General features: G+C 51.9%; 1 protein-coding gene across 1 annotated transcript; it reads left to right on the top strand.

The window, feature by feature from the left end:
* Window positions 1–214: 214 nt before the first annotated feature.
* LAMB3 (laminin subunit beta 3) lies at window positions 215–25,761 on the top strand (the record flags this gene model as incomplete). The annotated part of the gene is made up of 23 exons (XM_082494435.1): window positions 215–237; window positions 996–1,060; window positions 1,564–1,718; window positions 10,781–10,895; window positions 11,102–11,175; window positions 11,618–11,800; window positions 12,191–12,254; window positions 12,585–12,760; window positions 13,496–13,619; window positions 14,014–14,202; window positions 14,296–14,451; window positions 15,041–15,237; window positions 16,152–16,263; window positions 16,741–17,113; window positions 17,612–17,772; window positions 18,851–19,059; window positions 20,200–20,403; window positions 21,101–21,245; window positions 22,590–22,797; window positions 23,825–23,966; window positions 24,359–24,535; window positions 24,993–25,146; window positions 25,625–25,761. Exons 2-23 carry the CDS (start codon window positions 1,012–1,014, stop codon window positions 25,759–25,761), a joined length of 3,504 nt encoding a protein of 1,167 aa, XP_082350561.1. The 5' UTR covers window positions 215–237; window positions 996–1,011.
* Between the last annotated feature and the right edge of the window lie 2,132 nt (window positions 25,762–27,893).

Here is a 27,893-nt window from a genome sequence, read left to right as displayed (position 1 = left end):
CACTCCCTTTATCATTACTGCACCCACAGGCACCCTCTCTCCCAGGTGAGGCAGCTGCGTGTTAAAAGCCGGGAGAGGAGAGAGCCAGCGTGCAGAGGGCTCTCGTAGTCACAGATCGGCTGCTGGGTGGTGCGGGGAGCAGGAGAGAGCCCTCACCGCGAGCCGGGGACATCGCGAGGACCAGTGACACCGCGAGGACCAGTGACAGTGCTCCCGCTCCCGCAGGGAAGAGGGCAGGTGAGGTTTCTGGCTGCTGGGGGTGTGCTGGCAGCACTGCCTCCCCTGGGCAATCCTGCTGGGCTTCCCCATGGAGACCCTGCCGGAGACACGTATTCTGCAGCGATTTTTACAGGTTTCTTCTTTTCGTAGAACGAGACTGTGGGCCATCGCATGCGCTGGCGAGTTTTGATCTGGAATCAATTCTGGAAACGCGGGGCAAAGGGTGGGGTGGGCAAACAGAAAGCGCAGCGTGCCTGGGAATAGGTGGCTGGGGGGGCTGTATGGGGGGGTGTGTGTGTGCGTACTCGTTAGGGCATCGTTTCTAGCCGCGTATTGCAACCTGGCATCAACGCCAGCTCCCTGCCTGCTGCGGATTGTGGTGCTGGGGGCTGTGGCTTCTCGAGGTCCCCGGGAGCTGGGCAGTCAGAAATAACAGCTCTGCTGAGAGCGAGGTGGGGTGTTGGTACCTGTGGTTCACCTCAGCAATAACATAAAGATCCAAAGATAGTGTTTGGGGAAGATGGCAATCTTTTATATGCTTTAGGAGAAACTTGTGCATGCTTCATGAGTTAGATGAAAAGCTGGGATTCTTTAAACATTAAAAACAAATATGATCTGAACATCTGATTTTCCGCTTCATTATTCTTGATTTTCACCCATATTATTCTGTTGTATATCAATTAAAATTATCTCCCTCTACACTGAGAAGGACCTGGACTGAGCTTTAGACTGGCATTTTCTGCTCATTTTAGCTCATGCTGCAAATTCTTCCCTAGGTGTGTCCTTGGCAGTATGGAGTCTCGCTGCCGGCTTTGGCCATGGGCATTATTTGTCCTCCTGGGTAAGGCTCACTGTACGGTGTTGCTAAAGGGATATGGGGGAAGCTGACTAAATATAAATGCTGTTAATGTGGGCTTTGTATTAGCAGCAGTATTGTGGCAGCAGCTGGGAGACTGGTATTTGGTAATAGTGCTGGTGTTCGGCAAAAGGCTGCTCGCTGTCTGGCACAGCAAGCTGTAGGGCTGACTGTGTGGGTAAACGGGACACCAAACAGGGCTGTTCAGTGTGATGAGCAGGGGACTGCAGCCCAGACACTGGGGTCATGGCAAAGAAGAATTTCAGAAATAACTGTTAGTACAAAGCACTATAAAAGTGCCTTTTTCTTAATAAAAGTAAAGGCAATTCAGGGGCAAAATGCCTTTGTCCTTTTTAGCATATGCATTGTGTAGGTTTGTCCCAAGCATGAGGTTGTAGTTGGTCTGTTGTAGAAAACAGCGGACATACTGGTTGATGTCTGTGTGCCGCCCTGACACAGCCCCAAGTCCTGTTTTCCTGCTGTTCCAGCTGCCCCGCGGCCGGCGGGCACGCAGCGAGCCTGCTCCCAGGGAGCCTGCTACCCCCCTGCCGGAGACCTCCTGCTGGGACGAGCCCACCACCTGAGAGCATCCTCCACCTGTGGCCTCACCAAGCCTGAGACTTACTGCACACCCCATGGAGAGGTATGTTCACCTCCTCCCCTCCTCCCTCCGCGTTCCTAAACCTCATGTAGGGATGCTAATGCCTTTACCCATCCTCTCCTCCTTCCTACCCTTTTGCGGGGATGTCTTTAACCTATTTCAGGTGTTTATTCCCCTTCCAACCATGTTGGATCATTGCACCATCTGTGGTGTCCTCTCAAGACCCATGGTCGAGAAGAGGAGCTGAGCACGATGCGGTGGCAGGGAAAAGGCAGCAAAGCTCTGGTGTGAAGCACTGGAGGCAAAACGGAAGCTTTTGCATCCAAAATATCCCAAGCCTTCCTATCCCCAGACTTTTCAGTTATAAACTGAAGTCATATTTCACTTGTCAAAAATAGGAACATTTCAGGTCTTTCACAAAGACTTGGAAAAGCGTCTGAACCGAACAACTGTTTTCAATTATGCTGGCTGTGCGGAGGCAGGAGATCGTGCTGGGGAGGATAACGTTTCAGCCAGCTGTGGATTTCCAGGCTCCAAAGCTGCCACCAAATCAGAGTTTAAGGATAAGTCTGCCTGAGCACAGAGCCGAAAACCTACAGGGGTGATGTCCCTGATGTGAGCACTTCCTAAAGCCTTTCTCTGTCTGTCTGGCAATGTTAACCCCATAATTGCCACAGGAGGAGCTCGAAAGAGAGTGGGTTCAATGCAGGACAGGCAAAAAGGGTCTTGGGAGAGATGCTCGACAGGAAAGGAAGTGGCAGACCTCCAGTGAGGCGGTGTTTTCTACACTGAAATCCAGCTCGAGTGAGTCAGCATTCTTCTGGGTTTAATTCCCCTTCAAGTTGAAGGCCAAGTTGTGGCAGTAAGTGCATGTGCTACAGAGCTGCTGTTCTCGCTGTGCTGGAGGCATTTTTGCTCCTCGGTGGGCTGAGGGGTGGCTGGGAGCTGCTGGTTGGTGTGGGACTGGGGCAGCTCCCTGGCCCGCACGGGTACCAGCATCACGTCCTGCTGGATGCTGGGCTCTGGCTGCAGCCTCTGCCCTTCACCAGGGCGTTCGCCGGGTGACAGTTGCGGTCAGGCATTTCCTCAGTTCAGGCTCCCACTCACTTTTCTCGGAGCTGTTTTGATGCTCCCAGGGATGGGGCTGTTTGCTCCCCTCCCCAGCAAACCCCTGCTGCGTCTCACGGGTGCTGGGGCCTACGGACAGAAAAAAACCCAGCAATTATTTCTGCTCTGACTTCATTTTTTATTTCTTCCCAATTTCTGTTTATACTTGAGCAAACTGTACATAAATGTACCTCTGAAACATTCGCTTAACATTGACTTTTGACAGTGACTTTTACTGGAAGAGGGGCCTTGTGCTATGGAAAGCGAGTGTCTGCAAAACCTTGATTGAGCTGCTCGTCCTAATACCAGCTGGAGTGGGCGAATTATTCCCTTCACCTGTCCTTGAGACATCGCTCTGAAGGGCCTTTAGTTGTGATCATCTGCATCATTTGTAATATTTGGAGTGGAGATGGGGCGTCTCTCTGATGGCTGTGATGTACCATGAGCAGAAATGATCCGTTTGGTGCGGAATTAGTGAGTGAGGTCTCGTGGCGGCGCTGCGGAGGAAGGCGGAGAGCAAGACTGCAGCAGTCTCTTCTCGTCTTCAGGTCCCTAAACTGTTCAGGTTTCGTAGTCCTCACGCCTTGCCTTACAAGTACCAGGGTTAAAATGGCTATGGAACAGTTAAGACTGATATGTTCAGTTGGATTCTCCAATTCTAGCTTTGGGACGTGTATGTGATCCTTTCCTTTACTGAAATGAGAGATGCATTGTTACCGCTAGGAAATTCCTCAAAGACCCTTATTTCTATTCTGCAGCTGTAGTGGCTAATGGGAGTTTTGAGTATACCAGCTCCTGTCTGCAAAGAGAGAGAAAAGGAGAAATCCCTATGTGTTGAGCATTTCCTAATTTTTTCCTCCCTTTTTCTACTTCCCTAATTTAAGCAAAAATTAATCCCCTGAACTCAATTTTCCTATTCCCATGCCATAAAAAGTAAGCACATTTAATTTATTGACTCTCAGGACATTTTTTTTTATTATTATTACAAGTCTTGCTCTTGTTTTGTTGCCAAATAGGTACAAATTTGGAGTCGGTTTTGCAATCTCAGCAGAGGGCATGGGATGAGGGGTTGCTCTCGCTGGCTGCCGGTGCCCTTGTGCCAGCTGGTGGGCGCAGCCTGTCTGGCCCTGCCACCAGCCCGCGCTGGCCCCAGGGTCCTCTTGTGCAATTCTGGTGGGTCACTCGCTGTGGGCATCGATTTCAGCCTCTGCTCCATTGTCTGCTCTGGCTCCAAATCCCTCTAACCTTTATACTTCGCACTACCGATTGCTCCATTCCTTGGCTGTAGACTCAGTCTAGTGAAATCCAGGAGGAACACTCGGCATTGCCATTTATAGCGCAGGGGACTGCAGCGACAATTAGAAAAGTGATGGGGGGTGGAAACCAGGCAGACCAATGGTCTGCCTTGGAAATCATTCAGGGCTTGGGAAATGGCTGTTTGAGTCAGCAGGGAAAGGAAAAGCAAGAGGGAAACTGAAAATAAAATAGAAAAATAAGCGAGCCTGGATTTGGAGTTGTAAAGGCAGTGATGTGTGTGGAAAGACTCTCATTGACCGAGGTGTGATTCAGGGCCCAGTTAACTCACCTCTTTATTATTTAAATGCTAAGTATAGTGCTTTGGTAGGAGTATGGGGTAGCTCATAGTCCCTGGCTCTAGCCGAGGGAAGGCACGGTGTGGCTTTCGCGCGGATTAGCAGGTTCCCGGTCCCCCTGCCTGGCCTGGCCCTCCCGAGGGACACACGAGGGCTGTGCACGTCTTTGGCGCTCCGCTTTCCTGCTGGAAGCAGCGGTACCCGTGCTGTGGTGTGTTCGGTACCTGTGCTGTGGCGTGTTCGGTACCCGCACCGCGGTGTGTTCGGTACCCATGCTGTGGCGTGTTTGCTCCCCGCAAGGTTAACACTGCTCTGGAGGGAGAGCATTTCTTTCCTCTGGGTTTGTGCAATGCTTTCACCTTAGACATATTCAGAACTAGGAAATAGCTACAGACTTTTCTGGATGTTTTATTAATGTTGAAGAGTACCCAAAGCATCCTGCCCAGCACTGTGAAATCTTTTGCCAAAGAACAGGCAAGAGAGGAGCAAAGCTGGGCGTGCTTGTGCTCGTGTCGCTGCTGTTCCCTGCATCCTGCAGTTTGTATGTGTGCTGACTACGTGGGTCCTCATGCCCAGATCCTGGGAGACTTTGGATATCAAAATGTTGTTTGCATAAGGTCAAGGACCAAGATTTTCTGCCTTCTCTCACCTGCTTTTCATGGGCATTTGGTGGATATGAGGAGCGAAGGGTGGCAAGTCACCTTTATCACCCCTTGTGTCGTGGTGATTTGGGGTCATCCAGGTGGTAATCGAGGGGTACCAGAGAAGCCTAATCCCTAAATGAGTTAGTGGGAGGGGAGTGTGAACCGCTGGGCAGGAGAGCTCCTGGCCTGGCAGAGGATTCCTTCTCCTGCTGATGGATGGTCGCAGCTGCTTGGCAAGGGCTGGTCTGCAGCGTCTCTCCCTGTGGTGTCTCAGCACTGAGTTGTCTTTGGCTGCTTCCAAAAATACAGGCCAATGTCTGCGAGAGGGAGTATGTGCAAGACTAATGCTTCTGCCTGCCTTATTGCTACCGTCTGATGGTTATATCTGCTTGCTCACCTGCACGAGTCGGTACCGATCCAAACCATGCTGCCTGCCGGGTGCTTCAGCGGGTCCTGGACATGTTGGAACAGGGGAGAGCCTGCTGAAAAGCCACTGTGCCTCCCACCTCATTTGCTTTTCAGACCCACATCATCTGTCAAACCCAAGTTTTTTACACAGAAAAATGCATCCACAAAATCGTGAAATAATTGTGGCCGGATGGGACCGCAGGAGATCCAACCCCCTGCTCAAAGCGGGGCTTCTGATTTTGGGTATTGCTTCATCATGTCAGGGGTTTGCACCGAATAATTTGTATTCCTGACCTGTTGAAGGTAATACGGCAACCAGGCAACCACGCATTGCTGCTCTGTGCTTATCTCATCTCATTCTGGCATTCAGACACACCCTGCTCTTTCCTCCAGGGATGTGTCCCTACCTGCAGTGAATGTGCAGAAGAAAAACCCTATTTCCCATTATTTCCCCCCCCTCCTTCTCCATTCTCTGTATCTTCTTTTGCCACACGACTGCAAAGTGACACATATGCTGGGAGACATCGCGTCATTCCCTCGCAGACAGGTTGCAGAGGCAACAGGACCCCGGCGGTGCGTGTGGTGCGTGGAGATGAGCTGGTGCAGAATGGGTTTTGCAGACTGTCATCCTGGCAGATTTTAAATGAAGTTTTGCTGAGGGGAGATGATGTGAGAACAGACGGGGTGAGGAAAACAGGCACCCACGAGCTTGCTTTTGAGCAAGAGAAATGAACTTCATTTCCTTAAACCCCATACCCGGGGTGTTTGTCCAGCTTGTGTCTGCACCCCCATCGCTGCTGTCGCCTCTGAATTTGGGGGTCACTGGTGGAACCAAGCTGAGAGTCAGAGCCCTCTATTTGTGTTTTGAGCAGAACTTCAGAGCTCAGCTCCCAGTGTCGCTTCTGACTGCTTGAGCAAAGATGTGCCATTGGGTGTTACAGCTCAGAGAGATATCTGTGCTCAAAACTGATGCACAGTCCAGTTTAGCAAATGGGAATTGCTCACTGAGAGGTTTAACCATGCCGACATAACCATGGGTAACTTCTACCTCATTTTCCTACAGAAAATGGACAGAGTACTTCACAGGCAAGGGGAGCCCTGCTCTGGGAGCCTGGTGTAGTGATGTCCTACAGCTGCTGTTAACAGGGAATGAAAATGGGTTGGAATAGGGCATTGCGTAACTCAGCTTTACCAAGTGCCTTTGTTCTTAAGGTAATTTATTCTTGCTGCCCACCCTATTTCTTAATAACCCTCAATCTCTCTGTATACATATAACTTCCCGCTGCTTTCTAGATTGTCCCCAAATAAACTTGGAAAAGTAATTACTGTCCCTATACAATATTAATTGTGCAAGACCACACAAGGCTCCCATATGGGCGGCTGCGTGCCAGGAGCCCGACTGACACAGTGCCCCTCGCTGACACGGGGCAGGGTTAAACGCAGGACCACCAAGGTCTCTGCAGCTATGAAAGGTCTTCATTTCATGACTGGAGCGAAGCAGCTTCCCAGTTTTGCTGATGAATAACTTCAGTTTATTTTGGGTTGTGCACCTATGCCAGGAGGTTTTATTTCAAGGGCTCTCTACTCATATTAAAATGGCAGCTAGAGCTACTTAAAATACTTTGGTCTGAGTCCATTATCTTAAAATTATTTGTGTTTTTCTGCCCCTGCGTGAGCGGGGAAGCATGGGAAGCTGGTCAGCAACTGGTTCACAAGGTCAGAGCAGGAGAAGAGCAGCAAACACCCGCAGCAGAGCTGCAGAGGACGCAGGGGCGAGGGCTGGGTCTGCCCCCGTGTCCCTGCACACACTGCCCAGGAGTGTCCCAGGTGTGTGATGTAGTATATGGGCAATTTTTACAATACCTGGTGGTTCTCCTGTTAGTTGTTTCTTTTGGTTTTGCCCCTTCCCTTCTCCCCCCCTGCCTTCCACCATTTATTTTTAAGACAGGAATCTGTTTATTCTCAACACTCTGGCTTTCCCTCTAAAAATTACTTAGAATTACCTTTCAAAAGGCTGGAAGGAATTCCTTTTATCTCTGAACCTCCATCATCCCTATTTTGGGTGACTCTGAAGAGTAGCTTGGAGGCACAGAGGGGCAGCTAGTGGTTTCCATGTAGACTTACAACTTCTTTTGCCTTCCTGTAGGCCTTTTCAGCCCCACGTCCCACACCTCCTCAACCACGTACCCATTCTCTTCTGCGGCAGCAGCACAGGGGATGGGGACTTTGGTGCCTGGCTGGAGGGGATGACGTGCAGGAGAGCCGGGGCTGGGGCTGCCCTGGGGGTCGGTGACCCAGTTTAGACCTTAGACCGTGACCTCTTGATTTCCAGTTCTCACGTAGTCCCGCAGCCCTGGGCTGTTCCTGGCCAGCCCAGCTCCCAGGGCTCTACACAGTCTGCTGGCGATAAAAGAAGGGGAGCGCTGGGGAAAGGTGTGCGCTTGGTGAATCTCCCCCCAGCCCGGTGCTGGACTGTCATTTTTGGCAATTCCCTGTGTCCCAAGGAACTTTGAGACACATAGTCACAGTCAGTAATAGCAAACCCTCCCGTTGTGCAACAGAGGGGTTTCACAATTCGATCCAAGGACATGAAATGGATTTTGCTTCCAGTGTTAATTTTAGCCTTAATTAAAAAGCTTGGGGGGGGGAGGAGGCGGGGAGAAAAAAAATAGGCAAAGATTTTTGCACGCTGCATGGGGAGGGTCTGTCTCACACAGCTGAAGCTTAATTTTTACTTAGCACTGCATTTTAAGTGTGGTTGCGGCTTCATTGCCAATATTGCTTTGTAGCTACTAGAAGGTACTTGTGTCTCCGGCTGTGTGAATGATCTAATAAGTATGCATGAATCACTCCTAATGAATAATTTAGCCGAGATTAACCTTTCCCCTCGCAGAAAGCCTTCCTTCTCCCTTTGCTAATCACGGTCAGAACTGTTGTGAAGTTTAATCATTATTGGGAATTGTTCACTAGATTATTTCTGTGGATAATTCCTGTAGCTTCCTGACAATTTGCTGCTAATAGTCATTATCTGAAATGAGTTCTTCTGCCTGGACCCGATTACATTATTTCTGATCCTTACTGGCAGAGCCAGGAGGAGTTGGTAGAGCCAGGGAAATTGCATGATTATATATTTTGAATTCTCTGTTTGCTTACTCTGCACTATTGTTGTAAATATTGTAGTTAGCCAACTCCTGTTCTGGGATATTTGTGGACAGAGAACATAAAGACTATGGAGAGTATTATGGAAACAGGTCAGGTTTAAGTGAGGGTCTCTCCTCAATATCTGCCCGACTGCTGAAAGGTTCCTGGGTCTGGGGGCAGAGCAGAGTCAGGTCTGGGCTTTGTTAGGAAGTGTCACCAACGCAGGACCTGAGCTGGCGTCTGGGCCCCCTCGCCCTGTGCCGTCCGCTCCCGGGGCACCAGCACGGCCGTGGGCTGGGAGAGCAGTGCTGTGGGACCAGTTAGTGCTTTCTGGGCAAAGCCAGCCTCGGCCTTGTGTGGTTTTGTATGAGAGCGAGCAAAAAGGTAACTCTGGGCAAAGTTTTCCATGAATTTTTCTTCAAATTAAAAAATAAAAAAGGTAGTTCTTATGAAGCCAAGTCCTTTTCTGTAGAAAAATAGACTTGGCTGACTTAGGTGAGCTTGTTTCAGGAGTAAGGAAATTCACAGTTTACTGTTAATTAATCTTTTAAAGGGGAAACCAGAAATCTTGGTGCCACCGTGCTGGCCCGGCCACCAGATCCTGCTGCCTTTCCAAGGCACAGGTCTCTCCTGACCCCAGCTTGTGTGTAGGGTTGTGTTTGGGTTGGAATTGGCTCATTTGTTTAAGTGTCAGATGGGGAGATTTTAGCACAGAGGTGGATATAAAGTGCTTCTTGTCACTTGTCACCCGATATCTTTGCTCCGCCACTGAAAGCTGATCTCATCACTGGGGTGCCAAACATGCCCATGACTCTGCTGTCACTTTATGCCACGCCGGGGGCTGCCAGCCCTCGCAGCAGGGTATCTCATTGCCTTCCCGGTGTCAGCTGTTGGACCTTGTGCCAGACACGCTCCCCTCCTCTCCCCCAAACCCGCTTTCCTCCCAGGATGACCTTTCTGAGCCATCCTGCCTCGCGCCGCCAAGGCCAGCGCCTGCCACCACTGACAAGCACTGTTCTTAATCTTCCCCAATTTCTCAGGCTTTGGGACGTGTTGGTGTGAAGTGTGTGTCCCACTGCTCCGTTTGGGGGGTTACTTTACCGCTCGGGCCACTGACAACTTCGATTTCTAGTTGAAATGTTTCACATCACTTCTACTTTTGGGACAGCGTTCTCTGCAGCCCCTCGTGTTTTCTCCGCTCGGAGCATGGCCGGTACCGAGCGCTTCGGACAGGACCTCCCCATGTCCCCCGTGGGACACTGCTGCAGGCTCTGTCATTGCCTGCTATTTGAACATCCCTCTGGGACCTGTCCTTCCCACCTTGGCCTCACCTGGCTGTCCCCCCAGGTCGGCAGTGGCCCTCGCCCAGTCTGCTCACCCACCCTGTGCCCGCCTCTCCTCTTGGCCCATGTCTGGACCTTCTCTGCTCCCCGTCTCTTGCTCAACCTCCTTCCTGCCGCTTTCTACACATTTCTGAGCCTGCTCATGTGCCGCACGCACCCCGCGGCCCCCTGGTAGTGGCTGCACAGAGCGTTGCTTGGTTAGTCAAAATTTGGGTATTTGTTTGCTCCTTGGGGACTGTGTTTTCTCCCGTCTTGGCGTTCCCCGTGCCACATCTCTGTTTGCTCCTTGAATTACTTGCTCAAGTGAAGGGCTGAACTTTGAGCCGCTTGACTTCCCACCCGGTGACTTCTCACCCGCTGAGCTGTTTGCTCCCGCTCCCCTCCCGGGGGAGAGCGCAGGGGGCTGAGCATCACCCGGGGCCTTGGGATGCGAGAGAAAGGCCTTTCTGTTCTCCCAAACAAACAGCCCCTCGGCTGTGTGGAAAAGGCAAACTGGTCCTGGAAAGCTGCATAGAGCTTTCTATCAAGTGTTGTCATTGTGGAAAACAGGGGGTTTGCTTACAAAAAGGCATTTTTGGTGGTTTGCCAAAAATGTGTTTTAGTTGAAAGCATTTTGGTTTTAGTTCTTAGTCCATAAAACCATGAGTTGTGTTTTTTAATGGGGTGTGAAGGGGATAACCTGAGTCCTGCGTATCATTAGTCTTACTGATTGTGGTTCTTCAGATCTCTAATAAACCAGCTTTACTGATGCCATCTGTTCCCCAGCAAGTCCACGCTGCACATGGGCCCCTCTCCTCCGGGCTCTGTGGTGGGGTCCTTCCCTTCCGCTGAGCTGGGACTATCGCTTCTACCCGCCCTTTCTCTTCCAGTGGAGCATGAAATGCTGCAGGTGCGACTCACGGCTGCCACATGCCTACAACGGCCACCGCGTGGAGAACATCATGTCCTCCGCTGGGCACTCACGCTGGTGGCAGTCCCAGAACGGTGAGTATCACTGGGTGTGTTGGGGTCCCCTGGGACACCGCAGCTGCGGGACCCTGGCAATAAATGCCATTGAGGGGAAGAGGAGGAGGTGTTGAATTCAATAGATTGGAAGGAAAGAAGTAAATGACTTGGCTCAGGCAGCTGAGCGGTTTATTTTCCTGAATTCTGCAGTCTGCTCCTCTGAAGCTGCCTCTCTGTGCCCGCAGGCATCGAGCGTGTCTCTGTGCAGCTGGACCTGGACCAGACATTCCAGCTTAGCAGCATCCTGCTTCACTTCAGGGTTCGTGTGCATCATCCCTGCTCGCGAGGAGGCCACAGATGGTGGTGGATGGGCCCCACTGGATGTGGGGATCTCAGCGCACAGCTCCCTTCCCAATAGGAAGCACGCCAGGGATCGTGCCCCCATCCCTCCATTTTCCGTTTGCATGGCCATTCCCCAGGCGTTTGGGAGGAGCAGAGCAGGGTGGTGGGTTCCCATCCCACAACTGTCTGCTGAGACATCTCCATGGTGCAGATGTGTACTTTGTGGCTGCGAGTGTGGGTCTGCAGCAGGGCTGGCTGAGGGAACGGGGACGACCCAGAAGTTGTTGGTAGGGAGTTGCTCCAGCAGCCTGCGGAGACCTGAACTTGGCAGGAGGAGGAGAAGGAGGACAGGCATCCCTGGGGTGGGAGCCGGATGAGGTGCGCCGCATTACAGATGTGCCTCTTTCCCTGCTCTGCAGTCGCCACTACCTGCTGCAATGCTGATTGAGCGCTCCACTGACTTCGGCAAGACCTGGGAGGTGTACCAGTACCTGGCCTCTGACTGTGCCACCACTTTCCCCCACGTCCCCCGGGGCTCCCCCGAGAGCTGGCAGGATGTTCGGTGCCAGGCGCTGCAGGGGTACCCTTTGCACGGGGGCAAGGTAGGATTTGTGGGACCCCTACATGTGACCGTCTTCCCCGCTGTGACCCTGGGTTTGGGGCGGGTGGCCTGTGCAACGCTGCAGAAACACATAGTGGCCTGGAAATCTTTTACACGTATTACACTTGGTGAGGGATGGAGCCCATGGACATCCAGCACTGCTGAGGGGAGTCCTCAGGAGAATTCTTGCTCCTCTGGGGGGAAAGCCCTCCCTGCTTTGTGATAAGCAAGGTGTATGCTGGTCTTCCTGCAAAATCCTCTTCAACTCTGAAGCCTTTTCCTTGTGTTAAGTGATGTTTTGCAGAGGCAGGTCCAGAGCACATGCTGCCCACAGCATGAGAAGAAAGCACCTTGTGTTTCCTGCTTTTTAACTTTTTTTTTTCCTTCTCAGGTGAAATTTAGTGTCCAAGACCTGGCGTCTACCATCACTACCTCTTACAGCCAGACTGTCGATAGTAAGTGAATGGCCTCTTTTATATCTGAGAAAGGGAAAGGAACCACATCATGGTTCTTCCTACCTGTGATGGAGAGCACTGAGCCGGGGTAGCCCCGTGGGGAGCAGATCCTCAGCAACCAAGGCCTCGAGCTGCATGTTTGACTGCTGCCCTGGCACCTCTGATGTGTCAAGGAGCAGCGTTTGGTCTTTGCTGATGACTCAGCTGCTGCTCTTCGTGCTGGTGCCTCTGTCTCTTGCTCCGAGCCCTCCACATGAATTGTGATGCACCTCTGCATTCAGAACCTGGGTGCCTCCTGCCCCCTCACTCCCTCTCCTCGGTCCCCAACAGAGCTCGGGCAGTTCACCAACCTGCGGATCAACTTCACTGAGCTCCCCCACATTGCGCGCCAGGGCTACCACTCACCCAGCACCTTCTACGCTCTGACCGAGATGCGGGTGCTGGGAAGCTGCTTCTGCCATGGACATGCCGACCGCTGTGCCCCTTCGGGAGACCTGCACGCTGCGGTGAGCATCAAGGCGAAGCGAAAAGCCTAAAGCCAAGCGCTGTGGTATCAGACTCCACCAAATTTCCTGGGGTGCTCCTTGGGAGAGCTTGATCGGGATGACCAGCAGTGGGGTGTGGGAGTCCTACCCCCAGGCAGAGGCTGCTTGTAATCGGGAGAAACTATGCCCTGTTTTGCCTGCAGCAATGGGGTGGTGGCTGTGAGACAGCAGCCTGTGGTACCCCCAAGTAACCCCCCTTTTTGTGTTGGGAAGAAGGTGGAGGGGCTTTATAAGGAGTTACGAAGTTCAGTGGCTGTAGGAGGCTCTGGGGGAATTGCTTCTGCTGGCACTGGGTCTCTTGGCTGGGTGAGAACATGCAAAAGGTTTCAGCAGGCTCCTTCATGCCCAGGAGGATTTGCCAGCACAGGTTGTGTGCTGTCGTGGAATTCTCTTGTTCCCAGCTTATGCTTGTCTGCTTTGCCTTGAGCGTGGTTGTCCCTGGGTGAGTGGAAGAGGTGGTGGGAATGGCTGTGGGTGAGGAGCAGCCTGTCCCTGTCCCTGTCCCTGTCCCTGTCCCTGTCCCTGTCCCTGCCCCAGTCCCAGTGCTGTCTGGGTGCTGGAGCTTCGTCTCTGCATGGGGAATGGGAGCTGTGTGGGGACAGGAGCTGACCAGGGCTGTGCTGGAAAGGCATCAGGAGGGTGAAGCCCTGAACGGAGCAGTTACCATCCGTGAGGGGTAAAGTGTTGTCTCTGCAGCAGGTCCACGGGCACTGCGTGTGTCAGCACAACACCGCTGGTCCCAACTGCGATCGCTGCGCCGCCCTCTACAACAACCGGCCGTGGGCACCTGCGGAGGACAGCGATCCCCATGAGTGTCAGAGTATGGCGAGTGCCTTTCCCCTCTCCTCTTCTGGGGCCTTTCCTAAATCCTCCCCAGCCGTGCCTGATGGCACTGGGACCGAGCTCAGAGACCTTTAACTGGGATGCTGTGGGGGGCTGGATGTTAGCACAGATGTCTCTGCAAAAGGCACCCTGGTGTGTTTGCATGCTGGGCTTTGCTCTGCAGAGCTGTGGCCGGGCGATGGCCCGGGCTCGTGGGCTGTCCCAGTGCTTGGCCATGCTCTCCGGCAGGTGCCAGCTTGGTCCTGGGGCTGTCAGCGCGCGTCACCATGTCACACAGGGGACTCGGGCACCCTCTAGTGCCTCAGCTGCGGCTGCTGGAGGGGTTTGCACGGTTGCAGCACTAGCTGGGCCTTTTTGTTGTGTTTTTTTAGGGTGCAACTGCAATGGTCACTCAGCCTCATGCCACTTCGACGCGGAGCTGTACCACGCCAGCGGAGGGGTGAGCGGGGGCGTCTGTGACAACTGCCAGCACAACACTGAAGGCAACAACTGTGAACGCTGCAAAACTAACTATTTTCGCAACCAGCAGCAGGATCTCGCCCATCCTGAAGCCTGTCTGCGTGAGTGCCTGGTTACCCCCCTGTAGCACCTACTCCGGACCCCCTGTCCGCCCCTTGTCCCCCTCAGCAATGCTGTTTCTTGCATATTTCCAGCCTGTGAGTGCGACCCAGACGGTACCGTGCCGGGCTCCATCTGTGACCCGCTGACAGGGCGCTGCATCTGCAAGGAGAACGTGCAGGGGGACCGCTGCCACCTCTGCAAGCCAGGCTTCGCCCAGCTGGCCAACGCCAACCCCATGGGGTGCCGCAGTGAGTACACCCCAAAACAGCCCCTGCTTCCCAGGGTGCTCCCACCTCACCTCTGCACTTGGCATCCTCAGTGGCTCTGAAAGGGATGCAGTTTGCCACCAGCTTTGATTTGGGTTTTCCAAGCCAAAGCTCATTTTGCAAAGGCTTATAAACCTCCTTGCTTGGTCTCTGGCCTGTCTTGGGTATACGTTTGGCAAAAAGCACAGGGACAGTGGAGTTTGGGGTGTGTGTAGGGCTGTACCCCCTTCTCCAGTGCCTCCCCGGACGTGCAGGGGTTGGGATGCTGGAGGTGATGCTGTGTGGGTGATCAGCAAAGAGCAGCCGTGACTTGGGTCTGCATCGCCTGTGCGACGGGGCTGGAGAGGTGCTGAGGCCTCTCGGGCTGCTGAGTCCTGCTGCAGCGCTTGAGAGGGTGGCACAGTGTTAGTGCAGGGGTGTGGGTCCTGTGTGCCGAGCTTGGGTATGAAGGGAGAGACAGGAGAGCTCATCTTTGGGTGGCTGCAAGGTGCTTCTGTGGACCTGGCTTCGTGGGAAGATGGGCTGATGCTCTGCACCCATTTTTTAAAAGACAAACCCCTTCCCGTTTCAGGATGCACCTGCAACATGCTGGGAACACGGCAGGACATGCCCTGCGATGATGAGACGGGGAGGTGCTTCTGCCTGCCCAACGTGGTGGGCAATGACTGCGACCAGTGTGCGGCCGAGCACTGGGACATGGGGGGCGGCCGGGGCTGCCAGTCCTGCGGCTGCCACCCACATGGCTCCCGCAGCCCCCACTGCAACCAGGTACTGCCCAGCCCGCCCTCAGCATCCTCAGGGTAGCTTCAGTGTATTTCAGCAATATTTCATTTTCATTTCCCCGCCTTCTTTCATGCATGCGCCTGCAAGCTTGCTCGCTCTTTTCCCTTTCCCAGCTCTGCAAAGCCACTGTGAGGGGCTGCCCGGGGCAGTGAGGGGGTCGAGCTGTGCAGCCAAGAGTGCCACTGCCAACGGAGGTGTGTCTCCGCTGGGCAGTACTGTGCCGCGGATCACTCAGAGCATCAAAATCACCTGTTGGGTGGCTCTGTTGTCCTGTCCCATCCGTGGGAGCCTCCACAAAACGGCCGTGCATTCTCTAGCTTGTCCTGCTTTTATTTTCTTTTTCCTATTTCCTAGAAAACACTATGACAGGCTATTCAGGAAAATGAAAGAAGGTGGTAATTATCGAGGCAAGATTAAGCCGTTTTAAAAGGCCTGATATTTAGTAAGGAAGTCCTAATAAGACATCTTCACGCAGTCAAGGCAAGTTAATTATCCTCATTTGTCAATGAAAAGCATGTGTGTCACTTCAAGCTTAAGAGACAACTGGGAAAATTAAAGTTAAATGTAAAAAAACCCCATGACAAATTCTAAGAGCCAAAGGTAGGTCCCAAATGAGCTCAGTGCAGGGAGGAGACCTGGGAAGGCAAACCGGCTGCTTGTGGGCAATTCCTTTGTCTTTGAAACAAAGCTTAAAACTCTGCTTTGCAATGCTTGTGCTGTTTGGAGAGCATTTGTATCGGCACAGCTGAGCCTGCAGCCTGGCAGGTGCAGCACAGGCACGTCCCGGGGCAGAGGCTGAGTAGGGAAGGTTGTCCATCTGCTGGCTTTACTGCTCAAGAGCAGCTGAGGGAGTGCTGCAACTAGAGCCGGGTCTCCATGATCTATTTCTCTTTTCTCAGTTCACAGGACAGTGTCCATGCAGAGAAGGCTTCACGGGACGGACGTGCTCTGCCACGCAGGAGCGGGTTTGCCCAGACAGGCACTATGGAGACGTCCGGGTAGGGTGCACAGGTAGGGAGCATCTGTTTCATTTTGGCTTGGTGTTGCTTAGCACTATGAAATCACGGGTTATCTGGGAAAGAGCACCTGGCCTGTATCCTGACATCAGCACTTCCCACAGTATTTTGCAAGAGAAATTTCCTGTCTGGAACAGCTTCCTAGTTAATCCCTGTTGCTCTCCCGGTATGCACCAGTCACCTCCCAGCAGCCTTGGGTGAGACCCTTGGCCTTGCTGGTTTGGCCCTGCAGGGTCAGGGGCTGGGTGGGCGACTGGGATTGGGGGCTGTTCCTGTTCCTCTGCCCGTGCCACCTCCTTCCCAGATGCTACAGGGGCTGACGGTGGGGTTGGACTTCAGATTGTGTTGGCATCCCATTAACAGGGTCTGATTTTATATATGTATCTATATATCTCTCTCTCTAAATTTATTCTCCCCTCCTCCCCTTTCGGTGGTCTTCACCTTTATGTCTCTCCACCTTTCCATTCCCCAGAGTGTGACTGTGACTTCCAGGGCACAGAGGATATGGGGTGCGACAAGACCACGGGCCAATGCCTCTGCCGCCTGGGAGTCACGGGCCCCCGCTGTGACCAGTGCCAGCGAGGCCACTGCAGCACCTACCCTGGCTGCGAGCTGTGCCATCCCTGCTTCCGTGCCTATGACGGGGACATCCAGCGCCTGCGCCTGCGCCAGGCCGGCCTCAGCAACTCCACCTCCCGGCTGCCCCTGGGGAGCGGGGGGTCCCGCTTCAGCCCCCGTCTCTCGCAGGCGGAGGGCAACGTACAGCAGGCACAGGGCATCCTCAGCCGCGCTCCTGCCACAGAGCAGAGCCTGGCCCAGGTGGACAGCATGCTCACTGCGATCAGGTGAGACATGGATGCTGCTAACAGGGTTGATCCTGCAGCCGTGAGGGGATGCTAGCTTTTTTCTGTGTGCTCACTCGTCACACTGAGCTGCTTGTATGTGTTCTGCTTTGTTTCTGTACCTGAAAATCTTGCTCCATTCATGCGGTGACCTGGGATGCAAGAGGGCAGCACTTCCATGTGTGCCTGTCCTGTGCAAAACGTTGCAAAGGCAGGAGAGGCCTGTGGACAGGCTCCGGATGGTCAGCATCCTCCGGGCATGTTCAGCATGCCTAGTCCCTGCCAGCTGGCCTGATGTGGGAGAGCTGTAGCCCAGCCCCACTCTCTGCTGCCTCTGCAAACCTGCAAGGCCAACACATGTCCTTGGCCGTCAGCTCTGTGGGCTCAGACGTGCCTCTTCACTTGGTGTTGGCACCATCCCAGCGTGGTAGAGCCCTGCTCTCTGTTTACAGGTGCTTTGCTCTCTACTTGAATTCACATTTTCTGCTTTTCCTCTCCCAGAGAGCAGGTCCGAGGTATAAATCCTGACCTTCATTTTCTGGATGAGACTTCCTCTCTATTGAGGGAGCTTGAAGCCCTCAACAGCAGCTTGCTTATCACTAACACCCAGTATCAGAGCAAGAAGACCCTGTTTGAAACCAGCCGCAGCACAGATCTGTCAGGTACAGTGCTGCAGCTATAATATCTCTTAATTTGCAGTCGTTAATTTACCTATGTGTGACTGTGCCTGGTGGTTTCCCACCGGCCCAGTGGCTGAGAGAGTTTTTAACCTGCTATTAGCTTAGGAACAGCAAATGCATCTTCCCTCCCCAACAAGAGGGATGCTTTCTACCCAACCTGTGGTACACAACCCAGGATTTCATGCTATCAGGTTATTTGCTCTGGCGTTTTGGGGCTTGGATGGCTTGCTCCATGGACACTGCGTTCCCGTCCCCCAGCCAGCACAAACTCTGCTGCCGGGGCACAGCGGGAGCAGTGGGAAGGGGGGACCCCCGCTGGGAGCGTGTCACTGAACCCAGGAGGAAGCTGAGATAATGAAGGTTGTGCACAGATGGAAGGGATGGAGGGGTGGGGAAGGGAGCCAGGTGGCTGTCAGGCGCTTAGGAGAAGAGCTAATTAAGCCCTGTGATGATGCTGGTGGTAGGCTGCCATTATATCCCTGTTGCAGCTAATTCTCTCCGAGTGTCTTGTTGCTGCCTCCCCCTCGTCGCTGCAGTGCAGCTCAGCGAGTTGAGAGTGTGTGAGCTGTGGTGAGCAGCTGCTGCCAGGGCAGGTTCACTCTGCACCTCGCTGTCTGAGCAGGGCTTGGAGGTCCATGTCCCACTGCTCTCCTTCCAGGCTGTGCTGGAGGGGAATGGTGGGACCTGCTCGGCAGCCAGGGAAAGAGCTCTGAAAGAACCTTGTCCTGCCCCGCTAAAGCCCTTCTGGGCTGCACAGAGCAAAGCCCAGGATCAGCACGTGCACGTCGTCTTGCTGTAGTTTTGTTTCTATCTTTTAGCCCCAACCCAGAGTTCAGTCCTTCAGGAAAGCTCTGTAGCTTACTGAAGGAATGGCTGAAAGGCATCTGGAAACAACAGGAGCTTTTTCATTGTGCTGTAGTGACTAATCACTGGCTGTGTCCCCCTCTTCTCTGTGCACACATCCACTCGCAGGGTATAGTCAATGCCTTTGTTTAGGTAGCTGTGCTGCATTTATGAGTCATGGAGGCATTTGTGTCATTTATCGGTTTTATTCCTGCAGGAGCCTTCAAGACAATCAGATCTGCTTACCAGACCTCCACCAATGCCAGCAGCCTCATCGCCGGCGCCTCTGGGCTGCTGGCTGAGTCCCGGGAGACCCGCAGGAGCGCTGCGGGGCTGGAGGGGGGGCTTGCAGAGTCCACCTCCAAGCTGCTGACCCTGAAGGGCAAGATAGCCTCATCTCCCAACCTGACCCCTGTCATAAACAAGGTAAAGATACAAAATGGTTTTATTGCTTCCCCACTGCTCACATCTAGTTTTCAGGATGGCCCTGTAGTGCTCAGGAGGCAGAAGTCTCATCTGTCAGTCATTCATCTTTCCTCAAACAGTCCAGCATGACACAAGGCAAAGTCTCTGTCCAGAGAGACTCGTAAATGGCATCCACGCACCTGCTGCTTTGGGACATGAGTGGAGATTTGTCTGAGCACCCCTCGCCTGGGGATCACAGATACTGAACCATTGCCCACCACCCCCTCCCAAGCACGCACTTTTTCCTCCAAGGACTCTCTCATGTGTCACTTCTTGTATCTCAAAGACCCACTTAATTTCTGGATGAGTTTTCTTTTATTTCTCCTTCGCTGCTTTTGTTATTGCCATGGAGATCCATTTCGGTGTCTCCTAATGCACGGTTGCTGTGGAGACCACCAACCTCCCCTCTCTGCTTTTCAGGGCAGCAACACATTCCCAAGCGATCAGCCTGTGCTGGTGCTTGTGCTGGCTCTGGGTGTGCATGTGCCCCTGCTGCAGTGCGCTCTTTGGTGGGTGGTGACTCGAGGAGATGCCACGTAATTAAACCTGCTGATGTCCAGGCAAGAGGGCAGGGTCTTGTCATCCCATTTGCTCTCCCATAGCAAATTGCGCAGGTTGGACAGGGTTTCCCTGCCACGAGGGGAAGAGTTGCTGTCCTGACAGCAAATGAGACGTTTGCTCCACGCAGACATGCTGTTACTCTCCGTGGGCCGCTGGGGTTTAGCTCCTGCTTTGCTCTCAGTTGTGCTCCAGCTTGGGGTGGTGAGGAGATGCAGACCCGGCATTGCTGTCTCGGGTCTGGGCATTCAGCGCTGCCGTACACGTGTGTAGCTCTGGCTGCCCTTCTCCAACACAGTCATGGTCTCCAGTCATTTGGGCTGTGCTGTATCCATCACCATCTGCCCTGTTGGGAGGGCTGGCTCTATCCCTGTTGCTGTGCAGAGCCCTGCAGCACGAGCACAGCAAGTTCCCCAGCTCCCTTGGTGAGGCTCTGTTGAAACTTTGGCCCCTGTGAATTGCTGATTTGCCTCCCTGATGGCACTGAGGTCTTGCCAGTGAGGCCAGTGCCCTCACTGCCCCCACCGCTCTCTCTCTCTCCAGATCTGCGGTGGCTTCCAAGCAGAGACATGCACGCCTGCCCGGTGCGAGGGGCTGCTCTGCCATCGGGACAGCAGCACTGCCTGCGGGGCCGGCCGGCCCTGCCACGGCATCTTCCCGCTGTCGAGTGGGGCCCTCGCCACAGCCGGGGAAGCTGCCAGGGAGTTTCGCAGCCTGAGCGCCCGGCTCCAGGACACGGCACAGCTGGTGAGTGCGGGCAGCGCTGCCTGTCCCGCGGCTGAGCCCGGTGCTCAGTCCTTCCGTGTCAAGCAGCAGAGCCTGAGGGGACAGCTGTGGAAAGAGTGAGCTGTGATAAAATACCTAATCTCAAACTCTATTTGAGACTTGATCTTTTGGACAGCTGCAGAAATTCAGGGATTTTTGAGTGGGAGACTCCCTGCTGCATGCGTGGGTCCTGCCTCCCCCGGCACAGGAGCCAGAGAGCTGAAGGCGTGCGAGCGGCTCTGGAACTGTCCCAAGGAAGCCTGTCCTCCTCCTGGGGTGGGATTAGTATGGCAGAAGGGGTGGGGATGTAGAAACTTTTCAGAATCCATAGGTGTATCTGCTTTAATATTTGATGCAATCTAGAGCACATTACTGCTGTTGCAGCTTCTTTCTGTGGCCTCTCAGGTGCTTGCAAAGATAAAGTGAGTTTTCAAACTTGTTCAAAATCCATTTCAAAGGTGTTTTGAAAAGCTAAACAGTACTGCCTCTGTTTGAGAGCTTCCTTTGCAAATCTAACCCTCAGTCTTTAACGTATACAATCCTTTAAAGCAGTGGCATATTAAGAATGGGGAGTAGTGTAATTTCAAAGCGCCTTGCCTGGTTCACTCAGAGTTGAGGTGGGGCTGCTGGGATTCCAGGTCAAGAAGAAATGGCTCCATCAGGTTATTGTTGTTTGCAGATTAAAATGACAGAGACGTCTGCAAATCAGATTCAAAGCAATACTCGGCGGCTTGTGGACCAGATGAGCGTAACAAGGACACAGATAGAAGGAGATGTCCGGCGCATCCAGCAGTTCATCCAGCAAGTCCGAAACTTCTTGTCAGGTAGTTCTCTGCGAGCTGTAAAGTATGTCTATGCAGGTTGACTTGTGCACAGAAAAACCTAATTTTTACAGTGATATTATGTATAAGAGTACAGTACAAGGAAGTCAGCTGAATTGCTCACCTCAGTTAAGTTCTTGGATATCCAGTTTATCTGCACATGGGTATTTATGTAGCAAAGGTAATGCATATCCTCTGAGATGGCAAAGCAGGCTTGGATAGCGCTTCCTGAAAAATGCATTTCAGCAGCACAAAAGTCCGTGACTTTGTCAGCAACTGCAGTTTGGCCAGCTGATGCTGACTTGTTCAGGCTTGACTGTGCTGTTCTGATCAACCCAAATCCTGGCTGTTTTATCTGTGTCAACTTCCCTGTCACCAGGGCAGACCCTGCCAGGTTATTTCTGGGGATGTTTGGGGGCCATCTGTGATGTCCATGGGGCAGGTACTGCACAGCCTTGACCTTCTGTGCACAGGGATTCCTGGAGGGGTCTCCCAACATTTTCCCATGAACTGATCTCAAACATTACCTCTAAACCAAGGAACTAAATTAACTTAAGTGGAAAGCTGTGGAGGAGGCAGTCTTTTCTGTGGTGTGGACAACAACTTGCTTTGGGTCCTGCTCTTTGCTGCAGAGCTTTGTGCCATCTCTGGGGCTTGAGGACAAACCCGTCCCGTGGCTGCTGCTCTCTGAGGATTTGCAGTCAGCACTGACCCAATGCAAAAAAGTTTACCAGCAACACTCACTGACTGGAGATAAACAGACAAATCTTCCTCTGGAGCAGACTATTAATGAGGCGAGAATTCCTTGTTGTCCTATAAACCAATGGGATGACTTATTGTCCACAGACAGATTGTAATAACATAATGAGCCTCACGAGCTTTAGCTGAATAAGAAAATCAGGTCATTTGGTGCTGCCTGGTGTTAATGATGAGTGAAGATATTTCTGAGCTAATCACTGGGCTAATGTCCCTTGGGCTTTGCCTGCCTCCGATTCCTCAGTTTTATTAACTTTCTTTTGTGAAATGAAAAGAGGTTTGTCTTGAAACACAACCTCATCTGATCAGTGAAGTACACCTGACTCTGCTCTGGGCTTAGCCATGGTGCTGTTATCCCCAAATTAAAGGTATCCATTTCAGTACTTTCAGGAAAATTTTGCTCATGTAAATGCCAAGTACATTAAATTCAAGGGGATTCAGTTCAGGGTGGATCCTGGCAGCTGTCTGAAATGAAGAGACTGTGTGCACGAGAGCACGCATGGCTGGATGCCTGCCCTCATCCCCCCTTGCATTTCACTCCCACCTTTCGCCTCTCCCATTTCTGACACTGTCTGTCTGTTTGCTTTGTAGACAAGGACACGGACCCTGCCACTATCCAGGAAATCAGTGAGTCTGTTCTCTCCCTTCGTCTCCCCACGAATGCTACTGCAGTCCTGAGAAAAATGACCGAGATCCAAAGTCTGGCAACTAAGCTGCAGTGCCCGGAGAGCATACTTGCCCAGACGGCCGAGGACATCGCTAGGGCCAAGCAGCTTCAGCAGGAGGCAGAACAAGCCAGGTTGGTTGGGGTTCAAGGGCTTTTGTTAGCTGAGGGTCACTCAGCCAGAGTGAATGAAGTAGTTCTCAGTTGGATTGAAATCTCACTCTGCTGGAGCTGTACCAACTTGCACAATATGAAGTTTTAACCCAGGATCTTCTGTGTCCACACAGTGCTGAAAAGAATGAGTCTGCAATCTCTGCAGCCACCTCCCTTGTGCCCCAGTACAAATAAGAAATCTGGCTGCCAAGAGTAGATCTTGTTATAGCTACTACAACAAGAAGGTCTTTACCAAAAGTAATGGAGGCTTTTCTCTATCTCTTGAGTCCTTGTGATGGGAGATGACAGGGTTGCCCTGGTATTACTTGATATTGGTGACCTACATCCTAATTGCACAAGAGAGCATGAGGAGATTAAATGGGCTATTTGTTTTCTGGGTGAAAGTTGGAAGGATTATCTCATGGTCCCTTAAAAAGTAATTACAGAGTGTCCTTGCAAATTTGGAGCATCTACTTTGTCACATGTTGACTTGCAGCAATATCCCAGCGAGAAGGTTAGCGGGATAAGTATGTAAACTCCTTGATAATGTCTGACACCTGCTTAACCTGCTGGAAGTGATGAGACAAGGGAGTCTGGCTTTCTATGGTGAGCTCTGTCACCCGACCTGAATAGTCCCACTGCAAGCAGAAAAATGTTCATTGGAACTGGTTCAGTGGTTGTTGCTTTCTCTTCAATACTTTTTCTTGCACTACTTACAAAATAAATCTTTCTAATTAGTTTAAAGGATGGCTTTTCTCTTGCTTTCTCGGTTTGTCTGCTCTGCTTGGGGGTATGAAATGGAAGTAACACTTCTCTCAAAAGGAAACCTGCCTGGAGCACAGTGTGTCCAGATGTGTGGGTCTGTGGCTTTTGGAGGAGGGAGATTGCAACCTTCTCAGTAACAGTCCTGTCTTGCTTCTCAGGCTTCCTTATGTAGCCTCCGCAACCTTGACTTCCAGCCCATGCAATTATCTACACTCACTCCTGGCTGTTTCCCACATTTCCCCAGGAACCGGGCGAATGCTGTGGAGGGCAACGTAGAAGAGGTGGTCGGGAATCTGCGACAAGCAAACATGGTGCTCCTGGAGGCCCGGGGTGCTATCAAGGGCTCCGGCTCTTCCCTCCGGTTCATCCAGGAACGTATTGATGAAGTAAGTGATGTTTGGTGACTTCCCAAATGACGATACTGTGCCCTGCTCACTCTTCCTTTGAAACTTCCCCACTTGGTAGCGTCCTGCACCAGTGCAGCTGGAAGTGGGATCTGGTGAAGCTTTTGCTGTAAAAATCTCTTCTTTCTGCTGTGCCTGACTTGGGCACTTCTCCAAACTCCAGTCCCGGTCCCTGCTGGAGCCCCCTGAGAGAAGCCCTGGGGCTGCCATGCCATGCTCAGCTGCGCAGGGAGCAGTCCCCACTCCCTGCAGAAAGCCCGCTTCTGCGATGTGGCTGTCATGCAGCGTAGCTGGTCCCTGCACAGAGGAAAAAAAACATTAGGAGTGGGGTTCAGGTGCAATTTCCTTCTTCATGTGAAGCACTTTGCTTTCAGATTGAGGCTGTTCTGGGTCCAGCTGAGAAGAACGTGAAGTCCATCGCGAGCCAGCTGGATGGGCTGATGGAGAGGCTGTCGCAGCTGCAGCACGGAGTGGGCCAGAACCGCCTGCGGGCCACCGACGTGCAGCAGACGGCCGAGCAGGCGGGCGAGCAGGCCAGGAACGCGCAGCAGGTATGGGGCTCCAGCATGGTGAAGGCCAGAGCGGTCACAGCCGTGCTCTGCTTCCCCGCTGTGGTTAGACAGCAAAGCCAGCTGTGTCCTGGCACGTTTTTGGATGAGGCGAGGAGGCTTTCCTGTTCAGGCCACGGCTTGTGCATCGTCGTGTCACTTCTTATTAATCTGATGCATTATCCCACTACCGAAATTTTCCAGGACCTTTCTCAATCCTAATGCTTTTTGCTGGAAACTTCTCTCTGCTGTATCTCTCCCTGAGGCAGAGTAGCCCATACAGCTGTCAGTCGCATCTTTCAGAGTGCATCACAAACTGTTATGCATTTACATGATAACATTGTGGCAGAGCTCTAGTGCAGTATCCATTTAATATTTAAGAGATTCAGCAATGGAAAATCCCCTTCCCCCCAGTCTATTTGCTAGATCCTACCTGCACCGCTTATTTGCTTTTCCACAGGCTTTCGAACAAGTGAAACAAATGTATGCTGAGCTGAAGAGAAGGATGGAGCAGAGCCCGGCTCTGGGAGAGCAGGGCAGCAGAGTGCAAAGCATAGACCTGGAGGCACAGGCTCTGTTTGAGGATACTTTGGCCACGATGCTCAGGATGGAAAGTAAGATGCTTTGTGAACTCAGTATAATAATCCCACACACTGGGGGAGGGCTTTGGACTCCCAGCGGGGTGCAGGAAAGAAATTACGAGGAAGACAGCGTACTTTGGGCAGTGAGATGGTGCAGGTTTGGGCTGTATCTGCTGGTGCTGTGCCAGTAAATTTAGATTTTGCAAGGGCACGTGGGTGGCCGTGGAAGGGACGCCTGTGGTGCTAATGTGCCCCTGTTTTCTTCCACACGCTCGCTTCCATTTTTAAGCATTCAAAAGTAATGGCTTTGTTTGGAGCAGTCGTGTTGGGGTGTTTTTGAGGGGGAGAAGGGGGAACGCAGGAGGAGGCAGCGATATCTGTTTTCGTTGCCCCACCAGAGCTGTGCAGGAGGGAGGTGGAGGCTCAGCCCAACCTGCCAGGGAGAGTAATGGCCACGATGCCTTCTGCCTGTCCAATCATCGCGGAACCCTTTCCTGCCCTCTCTCCTCAGCTTTAGAGACGGAAATTCAGGAAAGCAACAAGGCTTTGATGTCCAAGTCAGCCAGGCTGTTGGGCCTGGAGGAGCGGGTGGGAAGGATCCGGAACGCCATCAACAAGCGAGTCGCCTACTACGAGAGCTGCTCCTGAGTGAGCTGCCCGCGCTCCAACGGCATTGCCTTCCTCCTCTGCAGACACTGACTTCTGTATTTATTCCCATTTTCTGGCTGGAGTTCTCACGTGCCTCATGTCTCTATTTTTAGCAAATTGAGTTTCTGTACCTTTGGAAAATAGCTGCACTGAGCCAAAGCAGCAACCCCCTGGAGAGGGCTAACCTCGCTTGGACTGGTGGAGCTACCCATGCTTGGAGGAAAAAGGGGGAGAGACATCAGTCTTCCTTTGTGAATAAAAACATCCCCAAAGCTGTTATTTCCAGAGGGCTTTATAAACCAAGACATTCTTTCTTTTTCTTGTTCTAGCCAATTCAAGCTCTTTTAGCTGAATTTCGCTGTTCAAATTAAAACCCTTACGTGGGGCCTTTTAAAACTTTTTGTCATCTGCGCTGCAGTTAATCATTCAAACTTGCCATGGCTTCAGTACTTCCCTTCTAGATCTTTCTTCAAAGGACCAAATCACAGAAATGGAGAATTCTATCTCCATCCTATCTTTACAACATGCCTATATGTATACAAATAAGAGAAAGTGATCTCGTCCTCAAAGGTGAAGTCAAAAGTCTTGTTTGACTTTCTGCCACAATCTGCTTATTTACCATGTAATGCTTTGCCAGAGAAATACCAGAGGGAGCAGGTCTGCAGATGCACGGGGAATGCTTTAGAAGGGACTTAATAGACCATTTCCACATCAAATTTCTATGAATAACCAACAGGCACTTTACAAAACAAAACTCAGCTTTATTAAGCAAGTATTTATTGTGCAATTACAGACTTGAAAGCAGGGAATTTAGACCTTGCTGTGATTATTATCAGACATATGGAGGTTGCTAGCAGGTTGTCTCTCCTTTCGTAGCTGAAGTGAGAACTGTGCAGCCTGGGCAGGGGCAGCTGGCTGATGCTGAACTTCAGAGTGCCGAAGCCTGGGACTAACCAAAATCCAAGGAGTGGATAGGATGCAGATTGTAAAAATAACTGAGCTGCCACTGAGTAAAACTCTGCATGGCTTTGGTTTATAGGACTTACGTTGTGCAGTGCACTTATTATGCATTGGACAACTAAATGGTATAGAGAAAACAAAAGCTTATAGCATTGAGCGATGTCATATGGATAATATACACTGAATACGCTAGCAGTAGCCTCCGACTTTCCCTTGCTAAAGTGCCTTCTCCCAGCTTTAACGATCCAGAGACACCCCGAGGTCACTGCGCTGATGGATTCCTGGGACTAACGTGCTGCTGCACCAGTCGGTCGCTGCTCTCTGAGATGCTGCTGCCCCCCTGCTCCTGGTGGGACACAGCCTCCTTTCTTGCTTGCACTGTTGATGTCTGGCTTTGAAGTGCAGAAAAGAGTAAAACAGCCCTTCTGTTTCTGCAAGAGAGAGAATTTCAATTGAGGATTGAACTTTGTTTCGCTAGACTGCTACCTTCAAAATGTGCTCTGTTAATAAGCAGTAGCATGGGGGTTAGAACAGCTCAGATCCCTTTGTGTGCTTATTTATAAAGGGTTATTACATGACTGATTGTTGGAACGGACCTTTCTGGAGCCTATAGTAGATCTTACTTGCATTTGTCTCTTCTATTAATCCTTTGTATATTACAGTTCTGTTCACATAATCTCATCAATAGAAAGTGTCATAAAAGATGATGGGATGTAGCTCACTTCATGTAGCTTTTGTGGAGAACTGTGCTACCTTTGAGGAGCATTCTTTATTGCAGGATCTAATAGCAATGCTTCTTGCTGCTCATATATAATGTGATGCAAAAGGTAACAATTTAGCTAGTCCAGAATAAGTCCAGCTACGGTCACACAGGATGACACTTTCATGATTGTACTCTGCTCAGCTACAAAACAAACATCTCCATGCTCTGCTCTCTGCCAACAAAGCCGCTTAAACTGACCTGCCTGGACCAAGCCTGGGAAAGGGGATGGCCCTTCAGGCTGTGGAGATGTCCTGTCTATGCTTGGCTTTGGAGCAGCCTGTGGTCAGCCCTTTGCTCATGGTCAGAGCTGAGACCCATCTGAAAAGCCCTAATCCCAGCTGAGGGAGCTGTTTGGTTCCAGTGTGATTCCCAGTGAGCAGCTTTGAGTAATCTAGAGTTTGATATGACA

Source organism: Vanellus vanellus (assembly GCF_965231255.1).
Source record: "Vanellus vanellus genome assembly, chromosome: 23".
In the NCBI taxonomy this organism is placed as follows: Eukaryota; Metazoa; Chordata; class Aves; order Charadriiformes; family Charadriidae; genus Vanellus; species Vanellus vanellus.
Note: the sequence above shows the minus strand (reverse complement) of the source record. Positions and strands in the feature narration are given on the sequence as shown.